At 45.5% G+C, this 21,640-nt stretch overlaps 1 protein-coding gene across 3 annotated transcripts in view; it reads left to right on the forward strand.

Moving 5' to 3' along the window:
* Nucleotides 1-21,640, forward strand: part of NCKAP5L (NCK associated protein 5 like) — a 120,369-nt gene that overhangs the window by 51,276 nt on the left and 47,453 nt on the right. For 2 of the 3 annotated variants that reach the window (XM_069230510.1, XM_069230511.1), the window contains 2 exons: nt 1,758-1,853; nt 5,399-8,433. In XM_069230510.1, coding sequence (XP_069086611.1) covers nt 1,758-1,853; nt 5,399-8,433 — 3,131 coding nt within the window. The remainder of the gene's footprint in view (nt 1-1,757; nt 1,854-5,398; nt 8,434-21,640) is intronic. The other variant, XM_069230512.1, reaches the window with a different exon arrangement.

Genomic DNA, 21,640 nt, shown 5'->3' on the forward strand with positions numbered 1-21,640 from the left:
CTCCTTTTCGTTTTGGTATATTAACATTTTGAAGAAGTTGACCAGTGCTGCTGATGCGTTTGAATACTGTTCTGATAGCAGAAAGGATGTTAAATGTTGTTTTTTCTTTTCCGTTGTCCGTATGAGTGTCTCTAGAAATCTTAACCTTACACACTGCCATTTCTGGCAGCTACACAGCAGATGTGCTATGGACTCAACTTGTTGGTCACCATAATTGGGTAATAAGTTGAACCTCGAATGAGAGACCTACATTCTTAGTTCTCTATTTCCCAGTGTGATCAAATAGTTAAACAACGTTGGTCAGCCTTTCAAATTCAAAGTCATGTTTTTTTTTTTTTTTTTTTAAACTGCAGCTTTATTTTTCTCTATTCACGTCCAGTATTCTTGTTGGCTCAATCCAGTTAATGTTTTAAATGACTTGCCAGGGTATATGCCTATCTATATGAGTGGGTAGATGAGTTTGGACTGTAGGAGTCCAGCTTCCTATTCAATTAGGTTTTTATGAGGATTGACCAGATCAGATGTTAGCATTTCTGACTAGCATCTCTTGATGAAATTGCCTCCTTTTGGAGGTGCTTCTGGTTACAGCATAGAACATTACTGTCTTCCTAGCGCTTAACAGTAGTGACTCAGAAACGCATTCTTCCTTCAGAGGCAAGATAGTTTGTAATAGGAAGAGCTAGGATCTTTTTCTTTCAGAATTTCCTTTGTGCTGTATCTGCTTTGCTGGGTAGTCCTTTGGATTCTGATGATATTTACTGATGTGCTGGACAAGATTTAACTTTTTTAATGTGGGTTACCAGATTGTTGCTGTGATTTCCTTAAGGAGCTTTTGCTGGCAAGCCACCTAGAATTCATAGTCCTGAATACCTGCCTCTAGGTTTCCACTTGCTCAGAAAGAATTGAGGGTGTCTAATAAATCCCCTACTCTGCACTTAACCACGCTGCACGGGCTTTGTTGTCATTTGGTTGGGTGTGCATGATACCTAATAATCACTCACCAGTGTTGCTAGGCCTTTGACTCCTGTGAGGGCGTTGAGGCCCACAGCCCTAGTCCTACATACCTTTATTCTAACTCTAAATCCATACCTATCATTTCTCAAGGTGTTGGTGGTAAGTGACACCACCAGGGTGATTCTTTGTTTGGCATTCTTTTAAAAGCAGATGTTTCACGCAGAAAGTCGATATCTGCTCTATGTGGTTTTAAAAAATGCAGGTAAAAGTCCTCACATGGCTTTTATTTTTTCAATTCTTCGTTGTAAGAATATGCTAGGGATACAACCATTGAGATTAAACGTGTTACTCAGAAACTGTGAAAACTGAACTTGAGGCTGTATCCATAAACAGGGTGAGCTTTAAAAACAGTTAAATGACACACTGAGAATCATTTGCCTTTTGATGTCATTACCACCACATTCACCTCACATCCCTCCCATTGTTTTTAAACATCATTTTGCACTCTTGTCCGTGTATTACGTTCACAGCACAGTTAAGGATTTCGTTATACTGCCTTGATATTGAGGAGTGCAGGTTTAAATAGTCACATACCAGAGGGGAGCAAAACGGTCATGATAGAGTGAAGCACAGGTATACATCCTCCCTGTGTACTGGTCAGGAACAACCTGTAGACAATGACAGAGGAAGCACAGTTTATGTTGCTGTGCTGTCTGTGCATTGAGAAACAAAATATTAACTGTGGTTGTTGTGGTCCTTGTCCATGTATAGAGAAATACTGAGTGTGAATGTGTTTGTCTCAGCTCCAGGCCTGTCCACAGCCGCTTTCCACGGATGCTCAAATTGGAGTTTTGGAGACAAATCTGGTTTCTGCCCCTGTAGGACTTTGCACATCCCAGGTGAGATATCGAACCCAGGGAAGAGGGGGAGCAGCAGTGTTACTCTTGTGCTGTGTAGCATTAGAATTTAACTCTTCATCCAGCCTTCATCTAGCCATGGCCTTTCTCGGCACACAATTACAGATGCTGTCTGTGCCAAGAACAGGCCAAGGAGGGCGGGGTTGTTGGGTGTGGTTGTTTGGGAAGGGACTTTCTTGAAGCCTTGGGAACTCTTAGCAAGATGTGTTACAGTGACCTCAGTCAGCTCTATGTCCTCTTCAGGTTCTGCTCTTTGCCTGCTCTTCTCCGTATTGGAGATAATTAAGACCCAGGATAAACATTTTTATGCACTTCGTATTGGATGCAGGTGTGGGCTTGTAAACATTTGCTCGTATGAATACCTTGAAGGAAGCCACTCATTCCCCATTACACAAAACTGTTTCACCTTCATACAGTGGTCTTTTTATTTCCACACATCAACGTTCCTACCCCCTCCCCCCCCACTCTTCCCCACCACCAAAATTTGTGGTCTTGTCTCTGTGTCTCTTGTCTCTTTCTTTCACCCCTCACAGGCTCTTCAACCTCCTGATTTCCCCAGCCTCTTATTATGAATTCTTTGCATGAACAGCACTCTAAACTTCAAACTCTGTAAGAGCTTGTGACCAACTGTAAATGCTAGTGACCTGGTAACGTGAGGTACCATAATGCAGTAGCATTCTGGTTTTGTATGAATACGTCAGTCCTTAAAACACACAATCAGCAGACTAATCTTAAGCAGTGGCGAACAAGTGCATACCTTGAAACACTTCCGCAGTAGATTAATACTGAGCAGTGGAAAATTCATGCCATCCTTTGAATCACTGCAGCACTAGATTAATACTCATGCTCAGCAGTGGGAAAAAGTTGAGGTTCCCAACATCTTTTAGCCCTAGATTGATTTAGGTATTAGAGTTCAGGCGCCTCCTTACCTGCTAAGTTTGGTGAAGATAGACCTTTCTCATTCTGCGTCCTATGGAAAATGTCGATTAAATGTAAGGGAAAAAAACAACATAGCTAAGCTTGTATCCCAAAAAATGTATTGCATAACCACACACTTGCTGTGCATCCTGTATCTTAAATTTAGCTTCTTATTTAAAGATTATGTGCACTCTTGGGGTTCTGTTGTCTACAAACTACTATTGCCTCGAATATTCCTCAGAAGTACCAGGTTCCACTCACTGAATGAGAAAACCAGGCTTTGGAAGGATGTGGGTATAGTGCTTTTTCTAGAAATATGCAGTTATGTAGGGGTTGTGAGATTAGCCTCTGCTGCTTTGCTTAGTTTATATATGACACCACCACAGTGGGAACGATATCTCAAACTAGTGTGAGAAAAAAGTGCTAGTACATGTAGGTGTATGAAAATGCAAGACTCTGAAAAAGCTGCTGGGACGGTGATTGGTTCAGAGCTCTAATCTTGTTACTAAATAGCAGTTTAGGTAAAATAAATCCCATGCATATAGTAGATTTATTTCCGGAATGGGGTGGTAAGTTGGTTGTTTGAAGAAAAAGTTTGTGGCACAGTGGGTAAAAAAACAAAAAAAAGATAAACGTCTTGCTAAATGCCAGGGTGTGTTCTAAATACAACTTCGTCCCTTACCATAAACTACTACATATGAAGGAGTATCAATTTCATCTTAGATTTTTTCTTCCTTACTGCAACCCCCTCCAGTCCTTTGCTTTCAGTTTGGTTTCACCCCTAGATGCTATTCTGCTTTGATCTTTCACGAGCCCCATTTTGAGCTTTGACTCAATCCAATTGTCCTCTGACATTTTCCATTATCTCCTTGTCTCCTGCTTTCAGCATGGTCTCTATTACAAGTCACCTGCTCATAGTCTTAACCACATTCCGTGAAACCATGGCCACCAATGCCCTACTCCGGTCATGGTTTTATTAATATGAGGACCTCTTTGACCATTGTCCTCCATTTACCCTCTGCATCTTATCGTGGTCTAATACACAGGAGAAACTCGCTGTACCGTTAGGTGGCATTGAGCTGATTTAGTGTGTCTAGATGAACTTGTACATGTCACCTTTCGCTAGAACTGCTGTAATTCCACCATAGTGGCTGTCCTAGGACACATAGATGGATCAATGAAGGGCGAGACCAGAAGTCACAGACTCCTTGTGTGTGCAAGGAGCGTGCTATTTTAGGAACTTGGGCAACTGTTGCATTGAAACCCACCCTGATTTACCACATTGTCACTGATAGTAGAAACCCAGCCCCAGGAAAAGGAGGGTAGTCATGGCATATCTACTCTCTCACCTGCCCTGGTATTCTCAGATGCATCCTTTGTACAGAGCACAATGTATCTTTGGAGAGATGGAGGAGGAGAGCAGTCTGCAGAGTTGAATGCTCTATGTGAGTCTTTGCTGATTTTCCCTATTTTTTTGGAATCTGAATGGTCTTTGCCAAACATTGTGCTATTATGAGCTTTTCTCCCTACCCTTTAATCATGATCATTCTGCTGCCTGAATCTTTCTTCCGTTCTCCTCTGACCTCGGTGTCTTCTATTCGCTACACCTTGAGACAGTTCAACTTGAAATAAGTTGTAACAAGAAACTAACATTGAGGTTATGTGAGACTACGTGGGGGGCAGTAAGGCAGACACATTGCTGCTCTCTGATTGCACCTTACTACATTGCTTATCATGAAGGTCCTAACATATAAAAACAAGTTGTAAATGCTTAAAGTGGCTTAGGCACTAAATAAATGAACTACTGAAATATAACATTTGCTTAAGCCATGACCTCTTCCATCAACCTCGCACTGTGGACTTTGTATCTCCCTCTTAAGTCCTACTCTGACTTTGATCAAAGCCCTATTCTCTGTTCAGACGTTGGTATCCTCTGTACAGCCCCTATTCTGGATCTTGACTTGCTGCATTCTTATTTATTTTTTCTTGGGCTCTTCTATTTCCCACCTGCTCCAGTTTTGGCTAGCCCACTTTCCTTATGTTGCCCTTCCACCTCTACCCTATATTTGAATAGTGGTCTATGCAGTCTACCCCTTTCCTTGATTTTGGTTTCATTCCACCCCTGCTGTAATCTTTGTCTTGGCTTTCAAACCTCTGCTTTTTTCAGGTTACTCTGATATCCCTTTCTTTTCAATTATTTGAGCCGATTAGGTCTCTCCAACTTATTCTCTCCTCTCATGTTGTGCTGTCTGACCAACACCTTGCTCTGATCTTGCTCCTTGCCATATACCCCTTTATCTGATCACCGTCTGTACCATCTGCACCTTTAACCTTACACTTCCCATGGTCTAATTATGGTTTCACCCCCACCATTCATGTGAATCTTATTCTCAGTCTCCACTCCATGCTTCAATATTGATAGGGTTCATGCGCTCTGTAACCTCTTCCTAGCCACCAACCCTGTTGGCCTTGGTAGAGGTTTCTCCTCGACTTTTTCAGAAGCTTTATCGTACTAGCTTATGCCGTTTCACCCCCCTTTTGTATTATTTTCACATGATTGGCCTTCTGCTATGTGTCACTCTTATCTCTGCCTTCTATCTTTCCTCCAGGGGAGCCGTGAGAGGCCTCGCGGTGGTAGCCCTGCCTCTTCCTCATTGGATGCACTATCTCCATTCCTGAAGAAGAAGGCTCAGATCCTCGAGGTGTTGCGCAAGCTGGAGGAAGCGGATCCCCTCTTAACATGTCCTTCATCACACCTGCCCCTGGCTGGGCACACAGACTTTTCCCTGCAGTGGAAAGCAGAGCGACGCTGGGAGCTTTCCACCGCCTCCCGGGGCTCAACCCTTGCGGATGGAGTGGTACCGTCCATCACCTGTGGCCCTGACGCCTGGGCGTCCCGCCTTCTCGTAGCTCAGAATGGCCTGGAAGATCTGCTGCGGTGGAAGACAGCAGGGCGGGGACCCACGCAGGAAAACCTCACAGTGGAAGGCAGCAGCATTATGGGGCCAGAGAAGGCTGATTGTGGGGACATTGAGCCATCTGAAATGGTACTTCTGCCTTCTCACTGTTGTCATGAATCGTCAGGACCCAGCTCCTCTTCCTCATCTGATGACAGTGGGGAGCAGGGGGATGTGACAGCACCAGAAAAGGATTCACCATTGTCTCTGCTGAGCATCATCACTAAGCAGGAGAGTGACTTTCGGCAAGGTGCTGACTCCTACCTCTCAGTCATGATTGAAAATGGCATTTGTGGCACTGTGACTGAAGATAGAGGCATGGCCATCACCGGACAGAGAGACTGTGAGACATGGGATTCCAAGGGAGGACTTCCACTTGCAGGCACACTCAGCAGAGCCTTAGAAAGGGAGGTGCTGCGGGAAATCTCCAAAGCAGGACAATCCAAGCACGCCCAAGAACCAGAGGGGACCTGCCATGGCATGTTAGAACCTACACAGACTGAGGCAGAGCTGAGCAGCTCTACTTCAATGTGGCAGGAGGCAGATAAAGTAACAGAGATTCCTTCGACCAACTGTAACCTTGCATTAAATCAACAGGCGCATGCTCTCTTGGAGGCACAAAGTCAGAAACAGACCTTCATTAGCACTTACATACCCAGTGGGTGTCTTGACAACTCACAGCAACTGGGTGACCTGCCTTGCAAAAGTCTCTACCCTGCCACTGAGCTGGGAAGCAACAACAAGGTGACCTCTGACATTGTCACTTCTCCTTGCCATGGGGAACCAAGGCCTGTCCCCATGCATTCCCCGACAAAGATTCTCAAGTTCCTGAAGATGCCAAGTGCATCTGATAGGACACAGAATCCCAGCCATTTGCGACTTAGCCCCCAACTCACTCGCAGCTCCAAAATTCCCTGTAGGAACAACTATGAGGTCTACCACTCACCAGTGCCATCCAGGAGGTCATTTCGGGGAGAAGAGATTTCCCGGTGTGGTGGGAGGGGCCAGCTACCGCTTGATGGTGATCCTGCCACCATCACTGGCATTTCTTCGGCCAATAGTGCCGTCCCAGTCCATTGCTCCCTTGTGTCTGTTCGTAGTCCTCCAGTCAATCCATCTGAGCTATTTGCCCAACATGCACAAAAAGCACCTAACTATGAAAATATTTTGGAGATAACAAATCGTGATTCTGCCAGCAGCTTACAGACTTGCTCTTCTCACCTCACACATCACCTCATCCGGCCAGTCAGAGAATCTGAGGTGTTGGAACCTCCACATCCTAATTCCTTCTCCCTCCCAGCAAGCCCTCAAGGGACATCAGAGAGGAGCACACAAGGTTCAGAGCCTGCCCACAGCAACGGAACAGACCTTTTCCCTAACAGCGTAGAGTCCAAGTCTGAACTAGAGCCCTCAGAAAGAGGCTCCTCGTCTTTGCCATCAGGGTTCCCTGGCAGCAAGTGCTCCTTTCCCGTTTTGAAGCCTGAAAGTGGAAAGAAACATTTGGAGACGCCTGCTGGTCACCTTCCTTTCCAGGTACGCCTGACGGCTCTGGGCAAGCTGAAGAGTGCAGAAAGCCTGCAGCCAGCAGTGTTCACACAACCTGAGGGGAAGGAGGAGCCAGGTGCAGAGAGGGAGAGCCAGGTGACGGCAAACAACCAGAGAAACCGAGCTTTGTTAGCAAGGCCATGTGAAATGAGTGAGAGCTCTCCAGACTGCGTATCTGAGCCACGTGTTTACCTAAAGCGGGGTTCTGGCTCCAAGAGCTTGAGGCAGGCAGATGTGTGTGTGAATGGAGAGTCAAGGGTTAAGTGCTACCACTCCAACTCAGTGGGTTCCAAAGCTGAGGCAGCCAACTGCTCCCCAAAAAGTGATCAGTCCTCCAGACACCGGGCTCCACCTGGGTCCCCACAGGCTTCTCGGGCCCATGGTAGGCTCCCAGCCACTGGGAATAGCAGCAAAAATGTGAGAAGCCCTCATGGGAGCCCCACCAAGATGCCAGCAAAATCCCCTCTGAAAACCTCTGCACCTAGAGGACCCATTAATGAGGAGACCAAGTCTTGCTCCCCTCCTGCAGTGCCTCTACTCCTTCAAGGTCAGGAGGAGAAACAAAGAGCTCAGCAGTTAAGCATGGGTCGGAGGAGTGTAACATGTGCAGACTACATGCCTAGGACTCCGCCTGGAACTAGAACCACAGAAAAGCTTCCACTGAGCTCCACACTGCACTCTGCCATCGAGGAAAAGGTGATGAAGGGCATAGAGGAGAACATGCTTCGCCTAAAAGAGCAGGACCGGGCTCCGGTGGTAGAGGTGAAACAGAAGAACTCAAGTGGCATTGCCAGTTGGTTCGGCCTGAAAAAAAGCAAATTGCCCGCTTTGAATCGGAGGCCTGAAGCCTTCAAGGTAAAGGAAGAAAAGCGGAGTGGTGTTGCCTCTCCATCAAGAAGGGATGGCAGAACTGCCAACAAGAAGTTAGAGGTGGAGAGCCTGAACATCTCCATGCTGATGGAGAAGGCAGAGGACCTTCGAAAAGCCCTTGAGGCAGAGAAAGCATACATGAGGGGTGTCTCTGCAGAGAGAAGCAGAGCTCATCCTGGTGGCATCGTAATGGAGCAAACCCAGAGTGAGCTGAAGGTGATTTATTCCAAGGAGGTGACCCCTGACAACTTCATGCGCCAGCTCTTGAACAGGTGAGACTGCTATTTTTGCTGCTAGAATGCTTCTAAAACCTTGCATGAGCGATTATGTAGTAATTTTGCCAAGATTAGGAATTTATATTCTGGGGGCTCTATTTTTTTTAATTATCTTGTTGAATCGGCATGTTGAACTATAATAATTGGTCATTGTTTTGCATGTATCTTGAGTATAGTTCTATGTAAAAAATATTTTTCTGCTCTACAGGGTACTCATGGCAAGGGATCACAGCACATATTCATTTTTCCTACTTTCATCAGTTTCTGGATTTTTCTTTTTTTTTGTATGTAAAACCTGCCTGCTCCGATATGTGCCTGGTCCTGACTTCAACAGTGTATTTAAAACTTGCTGTCCAAGTAAACGCGCTGTTCCTTTTCACTGATGACACGTCCAGCAGCACTAGTATGCACTTATATATCAGCACGTAGGGTATGCACTTGTGTCTGTTGTGCATTCTGTTTTTCCACAGGCACAAGTAAGGGGTTTACTTTTCTGTATGTGATTTTCATATATGAAATTATGTTCATATCATTCATGCATACATACCAAATGATATGAGGAATAAGTTGCTCTTTAAAAAAAAAAATACAAGGATTCAAACAGATGTCATCTGGAATGCAGAGGTTGCTGTCTACTTGCCCAGAAGCCTATGCATGCTGAAAGTGCACACTCGGTTGATTCAAGTGTCAAACGTTGCAGCACAAAGTGCCACAGAAACAGTGCCTCAGGTTTGAAAGGTACAGCAGAAGTCTTCACCCAGCAAAACATGGCACAGATGAACCCCACAAAAAAGCAGACTTAGTAAGAATAATAAAAAGAAATGACATTGAAGGTAAGACGTGGGAAGGTTGTGCTCAGGTCATGATAGTGAGTACCTTCCAGTGAGGTAGAAACATTTTAGCATTGGAACTTTCCTTTTAAATATGGTAAAAACTGCTATTTGCCAGTCCAAGCATATTATATAATATTGTAATATATTTATTATTGAAAAGGAACAACTCTTGCATGAAGTAAAAAAAGGAGGAAAACAACGTTGAAAATACAGATGTATTGAGCAACATAAATCATGATTTCTGTGTTCATAATCCAATGCAAGCAGAATTCTATTTTGTTTATAGATATTTTAAACAAAGTAATACAATATTAATAAATAACATTTATATAATACAAATTCAAGCCAGCACGTTACTAAACAACTGAATCTGTCAAACTGATACACGGAAAGTAAAACGTTTTTAGTCCACCATTTAGCTATACTTGCTATTTTATGGCAACAATCAAAGATTTACTGTCAGAAATGTTATATGGGCATTTTTCTCACTGACTCCTAAACAACTCTTAATCATTTTATTAAATATATATCAGTTTTTACTTTTGGCAGCTTTCTCGCTTGCACCACTCACATAGTCTATTCTTAAACCTCATTTTTAGATGCAGTTTCAGCCCTAGATTTTCATACAAAAAGGATCTGGTTTTCATTGCCTATAAAGCCCCGTAAATGCAGTTTTCTTGATTCATTGATAGGCTAAAAAGGGATTGAAGCAGATATAGCATTGTTGTGTTTTACCCTTACTTACTTTATACCTTTGTTTCTAATTTTCGGTTACTGAATTTGTTCTTTAGCTGATACCACCCCAGAAGTTCTGAGCTGTGTTTCATGACCATAGCAAGTGGCTGTTGGCAGGACTAACGCTAACCTGAAACAAGTAAAGCAATATTCAGAAGCTTTGTTGGTGCCTGCTTCTCTCAAAATTGAATGTTGTAAATACTGTTTTGTATGGTTTACTCAGTTCCATAATGAGAGATTTCATTAGGCTCCCTTTTCAAACAAAATAATTGGTTATGTAAACTGGTTGTGGGTGCACCTTTTCATTTAACAGTTAGGGTCTAAAATGTCATTGTGGATTACATAAACACTCACGTTGAACAACCTGAACATCTTTTCAGAAGGCTTGCTCACCTTCCTGCATATCTTTGAATTTCTAAGATACAAAAAATTGGCAAGAATCTTGTAGGAAGCTGGCTCCTTATATAGTGGACCAAAATGAGGCACACTGTTTAACCAATCCCCAGAGGTAGCACAGAGGCACAAATGACATCCCAAATGCTCGCTTTTTGGGTAGTGTGGTCGAGCAGTTAGGCATATCAGAGGGGGTAATGCTAAGCATGTATGGCACACACTCATACAGTAAGTGAGACATACTCAATAAAGAAATGTGACACAAATATTCTAAAAATAACACATACTTTTATATAAATTTAGATACTGAGATTACCGGAGTCAGGTGAGTACTTTTCGAGTTATGAATTTTTAGAGTTCTAAAAAGTCCACAGTGCAATTTCCAGATGTGCTAATGTTATCCTTTGGAGGAAGTACAAACACTGCATACAGGTTGTAGGAAGTTGGCTCTGTATGCACTATTTCAAAGTAAGGAATAGTATGCACAGAGTCCAAGGGTTCCCCTTAGAGGTAAGATAGTGGCAAAAAGAGATAATACTAATGCTCTATTTTGTGGTAGTGTTGTCGAGCAGTAGGCTTATCCAAGGAGTAGTGTTAAGCATTTGTTGTACATACACACAGGCAATAAATGAGGAACACACACTCAGAGACAAATCCAGCCAATAGGTTTTGTTATAGAAAAATATCTTTTCTTAGTTTATTTTAAGAACCACAGGTTCAAATTCTACATGTAATATCTCATTTGAAAGGTATTGCAGGTAAGTACTTTAGGAACTTTGAATCATTAAATTAGCATGTATACTTTTCACATAAAACACAATAAGCTGTTTTAAAAGTGGACACAGTGCAATTTTCACAGTTCCTGGGGGAGGTAAGTTTTTGTTAGTTTTGTCAGGTAGGTAAATCACTTACAAGTCTCAGGTTTGGGTCCAAGGTAGCCCACCGTTGGGGGTTCAGAGCAACCCCAAAGTTACCACACCAGCAGCTCAGGGCCGGTCAGGTGCAGAGGTCAAGGAGGTGCCCAAAACGCATAGGCTTCAATGGAGAGAAGGGGGTGCCCCGGTTCCGGTCTGCCAGCAGGTAAGTACCCGCGTCTTTGGAGGGCAGACCAGGGGGGTTTTGTAGGGCACCGGGGGGGGACACAAGTCCACACAAAAAGTACACCCTCAGCGGCACTGGGGCGGCCGGGTGCAGTGTAGAAACAAGCGTCGGGTTTTCAATGGAAATCAATGAGATCAAGGGATCTCTTCAGCGTTGCAGGCAGGCAGGCAAGGGGGGGCTCCTCGGGGTAGCCACCACCTGGGCAAGGGAGAGGGCTTCCTGGGGGTCACTCCTGCACAGGAGTTCCGTTCCTTTAGGTGCTCGGGGCTGCGGGTGCAGGGTCTTTTCCAGCCGTCGGGAAATGGAGTTCAGGCAGTCGCGGTAAGGGGGAGCCTCGGGATTCCCTCTGCAGGCGTCGCTGTGGGGGCTCAGGGGGGACAACTTTGATTACTCACGGACTCGGAGTCGCCGGAGGGTCCTCCCTGAGGTGTTGGTTCCCCACCAGTCGAGTCGGGGTCGCCGGGTGCAGTGTTGCAAGTCTCACGCTTCTTGCGGGGATTGCAGGGGTCTTTGTTACAGAGGAGCAGATTTAAAGTTGCAGTCTTTTTGGAGCAGGTCCGCTGTCCTTGGGAGTTTCTTGTTCCTCTTGAAGCAGGGCAGTCCTCTGAGGATTCAGAGGTCGCTGGTCCTTGAGAAAGCGTCGCTGGAGCAGGTTTCTTTAGAAGGCAGGAGACAGGCCGGTAGGACTGGAGCCAAAGCAGTTGGTGTCTTCTTTCTTCTTCTGCAGGGGTTTTCAGCTCAGCAGTCTTCTTCTTTGGTAAGTTGCAGGAATCTAAATTCTTAGGTTCAGGGGAGCCCTTAAATACTAAATTTAAGGGCGTGTTTAGGTCTGGGGGGTTAGTAGCCAATGGCTACTAGCCCTGAGGGTGTGTACACCCTCTTTGTGCCTCCTCCCAAGGGGAGGGGGTCACATTCCTATCCATATTGGGGGAAACCTCCTTCTACAAGATGGAGGATTTCTAAAAGTCAGAGTCACCTCAGCTCAGGACACCTTAGGGGCTGTCCTGACTGGCCAGTGACTCCTCCTTGTTATTCTCTTTATTTTCTCCGGCCTTGCCGCCAAAAGTGGGGGCCGGGGGCCGGAGGGGGCGGGCAACTCCACTAGCTGGAGTGTCCTGCGGTGCTGTGACAAAGGGGTGAGCCTTTGAGGCTCACCGCCAGGTGTTACAGCTCCTGCCTGGGGGAGGTGTTAGCATCTCCACCCAGTGCAGGCTTTGTTACTGGCCTCAGAGTGACAAAGGCACTCTCCCCATGGGGCCAGCAACATGTCTCTAGTGTGGCAGGCTGCTGGGACCAGTCAGCCTACACAGATAGTCGGTTAAGTTTCAGGGGGCACCTCTAAGGTGCCCTCTGTGGTGTATTTTACAATAAAATGTACACTGGCATCAGTGTGCATTTATTGTGCTGAGAAGTTTGATACCAAACTTCCCAGTTTTCAGTGTAGCCATTATGGTGCTGTGGAGTTCGTGTAAAACAGACTCCCAGACCATCTACTCTTATGGCTACCCTGCACTTACAATGTCTAAGGTTTTGCTTAGACACTGTAGGGGCGCAGTGCTCATGCACTGGTACCCTCACCTATGGTATAGTGCACCCTGCCTTAGGGCTGTAAGGCCTGCTAGAGGGGTGTCTTTACCTATACTGCATAGGCAGTGAGAGGCTGGCATGGCACCCTGAGGGGAGTGCCATGTCGACTTACTCATTTTGTTCTCACTAGCACACACAAGCTGGTAAGCAGTGTGTCTGTGCTGGGTGAGGGGTCTCTAGGGTGGCATAATACATGCTGCAGCCCTTAGGGACCTTCCCTGGCATCAGGGCCCTTGGTACCAGAGGTACCAGTTACAAGGGACTTATCTGGGTGCCAGGGTGTGCCAATTGTGGAATCAAAAGTACAGGTTAGGGAAGGAACACTGGTGCTGGGGCCTGGTTAGCAGGCCTCAGCACACTTTCAATTCAAAACATAGCATCAGCAAAGGCAAAAAGTCAGGGGGTAACCATGCAAAGGAAGCATTTCCTTACAATAGAACACTAATTTTCAGAATTCCTAGCTTTGGTCGTTCTTTCCTATAACTGTTTTTAAATGTTTTTTTAAAAAAAAGGCAAATTCCAGAGAAGCACATCAGCATAAAATGTTTTTTTTTTAAAACAAACAAAAATATATATTCACTGAAAAAACTAAAGGTTACAAGGACGTTATAGTTAGGTTCTGAATTTACTTGTACAAAACTATAGAAATTCAGCAGTTAGAGTTAGAGTTCTTTCAAGTAACGAACACACCCCCTAAGGTAACTATAACTCGTGCCTTTGCCATGCACAGTTGTCTCATCAATAATTTTATTGCAAATGCTGCAGTGAGAATATGAAAGATGGCATAGAAAATGTCATCAATGATATAATATGTGGTGTAATTAAAAATGTCCTACCTATAGTAACGGAAAGTTTCATTTCTATTAAGGACATGGAGGCAAGGATTAGGCTTTTTCTTTCTTCACTTTAGTTTAACAGCAGCGTTAGCCAAGCATTTAATCACTTCATTTCCCACGAGACATTGGGAAAAACAGCAACAAAGAAGATTCAACAAGCAATATCCAATCAGGGGTCGTCAAGTTCCTGAAGAGCCCGAGCCATTGTCTTCTCCTCTTTCTTCATACGACCTCCAACAGTATGGACTTCTTCACTCTTGTTTTGAGATATCCGTTCCTAAAACAATATATCATTGTTTATAAACAAGCTATCTCTAATGGAAAAAATATATGACTAAACATTGCAACCGAGCCTTGTCAAGGCTCCAGGACCGTAACAATATCTGGAGAAAAACGTGCATGAATTTAAAAGACTTTAAAGTTTCATCATTAGCCCTTTCTGTACAGGATGTAAAAGCCAATTGAGAATACCCACCTGATACATAGGGTGGGATCCCTGTTCCATAGGGTGGGCTAATCCTTGCCTCCGTGTCCTTAATAGAATTGTAACTTTCCATTAAGATAGCTAGGACATTTTTCATTCTATGTCAGGACCGGAGGCGAGGATTAGGCTAGTTTAAAGCTTATCGACCACTAGCGAGGCTACGATTTGGATAGGTTTAAAATAGAATGTCTTGAGCGTGGACTCTGAAGACCAGTCGGCTGCGTTAAAAATATCCTCCAAACGAGCCCCCAAGGTGAAAGCCTTAGATGCCATAGTACCTCTCACTGAATGGGTCCCAAAAATAGAAATGTCTATTCCTGCTTCACTCATGGTCCATTTAACACATTTGGCGATTGTAAGGGGGGGGGGCTGCATTATGGGGTTTTCTCAGGGCTGTGAGAAGTTTATCTTCTCCATGTGGTCTGAGATCACTTATCATGGCTTCGTAAGCCTTTATTGCTCTGACCACGCACAGTCTTGGAGCCTGTGAGAATTTCGGGTATGAAATTGTCAGAGAATTGGATTTTGTACGCCTGGGGATATGAAAAATCACACCTTCGGGAGTAAATACTCTACCTGATAAATCCAGTGCCCTAACATCCAAAACTCTGCGACAGGATATAAGACCTAAGAGGGTTGCCAGTTTAGCCGACATTTGTTTCCTGGAAAGGTATTTACCAGAAGGCCTAGCCCAGAACAGAGCGAGAACCTTAGTGACATCCCAGAGGGAGGAGTAACGAGGTAACGCCTCTCAACAGCTTGCACACTATAGGATGTTGTCCCGCGAGGAGCCCATCAATCTGGTGGTAGCACGCAGAAATGGCTGAGCAGAATGTATTAACCAGCCTATATGCCTTCCCTTCAGGTGCTAGGGACGCTAATTAATTATATGGGCAACTGTCCCAATGGGATCCAAGCATTGTTGAAGGCATGAACCCAGCCAGCGGTTCCATGCAGAGTTATATCTTCTGTTAGTGCCTTCATACCAGGCCTTGGCCAGGAGAGAGGCAGCCTCCTGCGAAATTCCCGGGATGTTCCATTGTTCCCAGTAATCCTCCAAGTCATAAGATTGAGACAACCCTTCTGTATCAGGGGATGGGTTTTCCCCGAAGGATCGAGCAGGCGATCTAGGGGAAGGGGTAGACAGACTGGAGAATCCTAAGAAAGTTCCATCAGAACTGGAAACGAAGCTTGAGACTTCGCGATCAGCACTAGGTCTTCTTTTTGCCTCAGGAGGTGGGTTGACGTCCTCATCATGGCAAAGGGAAGTAACGCATATCCATGTTCCCAGGACCAATCATGGCGGAACACATCCATCCAGATCGCACCAGGGTCTGGCCCCCAGCTGCAGTACCTGTCAGGTTGATGGTCCAATCTGGAGGCAGATAGGCCTATGGATAGAGGACCCCACCTGTCTTTGATTGCTCTGAAAATCTCCTTGTGGAGTTTCCAGAGAATTGCGTTGTGCCATTTACGCGATTGCCAATCCGCCACCTGATTGGAGGCTCCCAGTAGATGTTCTGCCACTACCAAGATTTGATTGTCGAGGCAATACTCCCAGAAGGATTTCGCTAGGTCGGAAAGAGCCTTTGAGTGGGTGCCTCCCAGGTGGCTGATATAGCGGAATGCTGCCACTTTGTCCATTTTCTGAAGGATGCAGCACTGCGGCTTGTCTCTCGTCCAACAGCGTACTGCGCAAGAACCCGTCAAAAGTTCTAGGCGGTTGATACAGAGGGAACGTTCTTCGGAAGACCACGCACCGCCTGTGGTAAACTCCCCACACCAAGCTCCCCAACCCGATGCACTGGCTTCAGATTCTATTACCAAATCCAGCTGAGAGCTGAAGATGGTACAGCCGTTCCTTGTCTCCAATACACCATTGGATTTCCTCATTGGCTTCGTCAGAAAGGGGAATTGCTTGTGAGTACGTGAGGCCCATCTGAAGGTGGGAGATCTTGAGCCGTTGCAGGGCTCGATAGTGGAGGGAGCCCGGAAAGGTAGCCTGGATGCAGGATGATAGGAGACCCACATTGCGAGCCAGATGGCAAAGGGAGATAGTTCCCTTGAAAAACGTCCGCCTGAGTTTGTGACGTATTTTGGATAGTTTGCAGGAAGGAAGGCTGAGGGTTACCTTGACTGGATTCACTAGGAAACCCAGAAACTGGAGGGACTAGACAGGGGTCAGAGCTGATTTCATCTTGTTGATGACAAACCCTAGAGATTTCAGGAGATGAATGGAGAAATTGAGATGTGTGGAAAGTTGATGTGGGCATTAGTACATAAGGAGAAGGTCGTCTAGGTAGATGATGAGCCTGATACTCTGGGACCTGAGGAATTCTACCACAGGTCTTAAGAGCTTGGTGAATCACCAAGGAGTGGAGGAAAGGCCGAACGGCAGAGAAGAGGATTTGAATATCTACCTTCTCTATTGAAACTGGAGGAAGCGACGATGAGGGGTAAAAATTGGCCTGGTCATATAAGAATCCTTTAGGTCGAGATGCACCAGCTAGTCGTTCACCTGCAGGAGTTCCCACAGGAGATGGATGCCCTCCATTTTGAAGTGTCGGATACCACGCATTGGTTGAATTCTTTTAAATTGATAACTGGGCGATGACCCGTCTCTGTTTTCCACCAGAAAGAGGTTGCTGACGAACCCTGCGGGATGGGGGAAAGACTGGAGCAATAGCCCTTTTCTCCAATAGTTGGACATTTCGACGTCTGTCAGATCCATTTGGGTTGTGGCGAACACTAGAGGTCAGAGTTTCCTTGTCTGGACTGGGAAACCGTAAAACTCTATATGAAACCCCTTCACTGTCTGCAGAACTCAGGCATCTGAGCTAAGGTTCTCCCAGATATGTGAAAATTGTGCCAATCTGCCCCCAAAAGGACATCCAATAGTGGGAAGTGCACTCAGCTTGGCAGGTATTAAAGGTGTTATTGCCTCTGCCAATGCCCCTGGATACCCGTTGCCTAGGGTATCATCGGGTAGAAGGTCCCAAAGCAGACGCATCCTGCCACTGTCCTCGTCCTCTGGAGGCGTTCGGAGGCGGACGGCCAGTCAAGCGCCCCCTTCCTCGATTGGCCAAGGCAAAAACCTGAGGGGTGAAAATGTTCTTGATGGACGTATGCACCCTATCCAGGGAAGTGAAGGTTTTGACTAATTTGCTGAGTTCTTTGATAAAAGGCTCTCCGAAGCATCTGCCTTCAGCCACTGGACCCACCTCTGGCATCGCCAATTCCCCCAATTTGGAATCCACTTTTATAAGTAAGGGCCTGTGTCTCTCTGTCGAGAGCGCGCAGTTGGCATTGCCAAGGAAGATAATTGCCTGTTGCGCCCATCCTGTTAGTGCTTTTGGGGAGACGAGGGCACCCAAGGATTTAGTGTCTTCCGCCATGTCAGGGATCTTGGTGAGAGGGCATACTATGTCCAAAAGCTTGTCCTGGCAGGCCCGCCAGAAACAGTTGATCCCTTTTCTGGGATCACTCATGAATTTGGTAGGAAGGTTGACATACTGGTATCAATCTCTGGGGTGGATGCCACTTTATCCTCAAGAGAGGGACGAGGACATTCCATCTTAAGATGGTTTCTGACCTCTTGGTCTAACTTTTTTTTTTTTTTTTGCGAAAGCACCCCGTCACGTAGGAGTCCACTTTGGGTGCTGAAACACATTCTGTTCAACACTGATGAATCAGGTCTTTAGGATCTAGCATGTCTGATTCTTCTAGGGGAGTGTTGTCTGATCCATGGGCCTGTTGTGAGGAATTGTTTGCCCATGGGATGCCCAGGTCTGCCAAGTTCCATGTCCGCATCTGAGGAGTGTGAAGAATTGTCTGGTTTGGATGGGTCAGGCAAGGGGTCAGGAGATTTGGGGGGAGGAGGGGTTGTATTAAGGCTTTTTTTGAGGTGTGCAAAGGCCTCTAGGTCGACGCGGTCCTCCCTTGCGTGTTTTTGTTTAAGGTCCAGACTTTTCGCCTGCCCCGGAGGTGTAAGGCTTGAGGTTCGGCCTGGTCTTCCCTTGGAAGGGATAAATGACATTGGGATGCCATCAAGTCTAGTTCTTCTCCAGGGGGGCCATTAGTTGGGTGATGACTTTAAATTTAGAGGCATCCATTATCTGGCAAACGTTATCGTCTATCGGAAGATAGGAGATCTGCTCCTCCATACAGTCCTCAGAGGGGTCTTCCAAATGGTGCTTCTCGGCCATATTGGCAAGCTGTGGCCAAATGGATTAGTAAACTGTGTACAGTGTGCACTGACTACTGAGGGCAGGTATGTTTCGGGGCAAGCCCTATATATGTGTCAAAGGTACATGAGAAAACAGCAGGACGCCAGCACTCTTTGTTTTATGAGGGAAGATAGGATAACGCCGAGCCTCATCATGCCTGGCCTCCGTCCCTTTTGTGGTGCGATAGGCCTTACCCCACGACGGGTGTCTGGCTCCTGGCTGGCTCCGATTGTAGTCTTTATTTCACTTTACTGATTGGGGAATGGACTGCTCCCACCAAGCGTGGGGAAGTAAAAACCCTCCCATCGATAGCAGGCTGCGGCCGCACGTCAGTTTTATTTGTCTGTACACTTGAAACAGATGTGCGCTGGCTGCTGGTGTCAGACGCGTGTAGCGTGGAATTCCAGGAATGCATTGAGCCCTCTGGCAGACTGAAGGCCGCACCGCGTTTGGAGCCACTATGTGTTGCAGCGAAGGAGACTGGAAGCGTTCCAGTGGCAGTGACCTAGGGGAAGTTACCCTAAGGAAGCAAATACGAGCATAGCACTGAAACACAAAGCGCACAGAAAGTTATGAGGAATAAAAGAGTGGTACTTATCTCGCTGCGGGAGCAGTGAAGAAAGAGGGGGAGAAGACGTCGGCTGAGGCTCTTCAGGCACTTGATGACCACTGATTGGATATTGCTTGTTGAACTTTCTTCATTGCTGTTTTTTCCAATGTCTCATGGGAAAGTACTTTGAGTAGTTAAACGCTTGGTTAACGCTGCTGTTAAAATAAAGTGAAGAAAGAAAAAGCCTAATCCTCGCCTCCGGTCCGGACATAGAATTAGCTATGCATGACGAAAGCGCGAGTTATAGTTACCCTAGGGTGTGAATTTTCGTTACTTGAAAGAATTCTAACTGCTGAATTTCTATAGTTTTTGTATGAGTAAATTCAGAAACTAACAATAATGTAACTAACATTTGTTTTATTTTTTTTCAGTGAATTTCCATGTTTTTTTTTCTTTTTTTTTCTTCAAAAGTATAGTAATTTTAACTGCTATACCTGAATCCAACGAGCGCAGCTCATGCCCTTGGGCTGTGCGTAACGGCGGTTGACCCCAGGGCCAACCCCCTATAAGCTCCCAACCTTGCACTGTGCCCAGAACTCTCCTGTGTGCAGTAGGGGTTGCCCGCAAGGGCTAGCCTACAGCCAGTCCCTGTGGCAAGCACCCCCACTCCCCCCCTCCCCCCCCCCCCCCCCCCAACCACCCAACCCAATGTTATGCACGGTCCTTTGCGCATGCACGGCGAAAGTCAGTGTTTTAGTGGGTGCATCAGTATGTGCTTGGGTATGTGAGTGGGTGTATCAGGGTGTCACTGAGACTGAGAGTGGGTGTATCAGGGTGTCACTGGGACTGAGAGTGGGTGTGTGAGGGTCTGACTGGAGCTGTGAGTGTTAGGGTCTGAGTGGATCTGTGAATGGGTGCATGAGTCTGAGTGGGTCTGTGAGTGGGAGAATTGATTGAAAGAGACACAAAGAGGGAAAGAGTTTTTTAGACTTTGATGTCTGATTTACTTGAAATGTTATTTTTCTCCAATTTAAAATAAAAAATGTATTTGTTTAAAAAAAATTACTAATAATAATTTGTTTTTATTTAAAAAAAATAAGAATGGAAATGAGTCCTACTGGACTCAAATCCCCAAAGCTCAGTGTGAAGGTTTGCCCTTTATGGGCTTTCAGGGACCGCAAGGGGGTGTGGGGTGGTCCCCAGGGCAGCGGGAGGCCCCCCAAAAAATTTATAATGCCTCCAGGACCTGGCCCACCCAGGGGCCTATGAAAAAAAAAAAAAAGTACAGGAGCCTGCACTTGTTTTCTGAGGGTGTCCCTTAGGGGACCCCCCCACCAGTGCTAAGGGGTCAGGTTGTCTGTACCCTGGCCCCTATTCATTTATTTATTTTAAACTTTTTTTTCTGGGACTCAGCTCAAGCCGAGTCCCTAGATGGCTGCCAACACTTCCTAGTTTGAAGTGTTGGTAGCCAATCAGAGGTGTGCATTTCCCTGCACAAGCTCATCTTTGCTCGCAAATAGTTTGCGGCCAGAGATATACATATTTGAATTTTCCCAAATTTAAAAAAAATTACTGAACAGATTTTGCACCAATTAACAAAAAGCACAATCTGTGTACTGACAGCTAGCATTCGGCCAAATTTGGTGTAATTCCGTTTAGCATTTTGGGCTGTAGACTTGTTGACAGCTCCTATGAGAATTAACATGGGAAACGCAATGTTTTTTGAACCCCCTTTTTCTTGGCCCCCCACTTGACAGATCAGCCCGAAACTTTCCATGCACTTCAAGAATCACCGGGCCACTTTTTTGGGGGGAAACTTTTGTGAAGATTTGAGATTTGTCAAACGGTAGGCAAGTCAGAAAACACTTTATGTGTGGAAACATGGTCGTAACTATAACTACCTAGCGGCAACCGCCACAAATAAATATATATTCCCAGTATTTTATGCCATATTCAGTGTTGAAATTGCAGTTATTCTGAACATTTGGCAAACTGCCTCCTATTTTCCTCACTCCAGATATCCAGGCTACCTACATTTGATATTTTTCTGTTTAATATGATATTGGCTTTCTGTACCACCGACCTTTCCCCTGCTACTCCCATCCTCCACCTACATTTAATAGCTGCCTTTCTTTCATTTGCTATGCCTCTTTGGTGAGTGGATTTTGTAAAGCACAGATTGTCTATAAGAAAGATTTAAGCAATCACACTAATGAAAATTGTTTTGTATCTCTTCCAAAACAATGTTTATAGTTGTTGACCCAAGATCTTGCCAATGTTTACTCTCAGGTGGTTTACCCTAATATAATCCTGCTTAGATTCTGCTATGAAAACTTTGAGAGAAGGGAAATATTGGTTTTCTTTAATGTTCTAAATACATAGCTCAACATCCTCATCCTTTTCCCCATAAAAATAGCATGATAACCCCCTGTGCATGCCAAAATTCTGTGGTGGTATTC

The sequence above is a fragment of the Pleurodeles waltl genome, chromosome 4_2 (assembly GCF_031143425.1).
Source record: "Pleurodeles waltl isolate 20211129_DDA chromosome 4_2, aPleWal1.hap1.20221129, whole genome shotgun sequence".
In the NCBI taxonomy this organism is placed as follows: Eukaryota; Metazoa; Chordata; class Amphibia; order Caudata; family Salamandridae; genus Pleurodeles; species Pleurodeles waltl.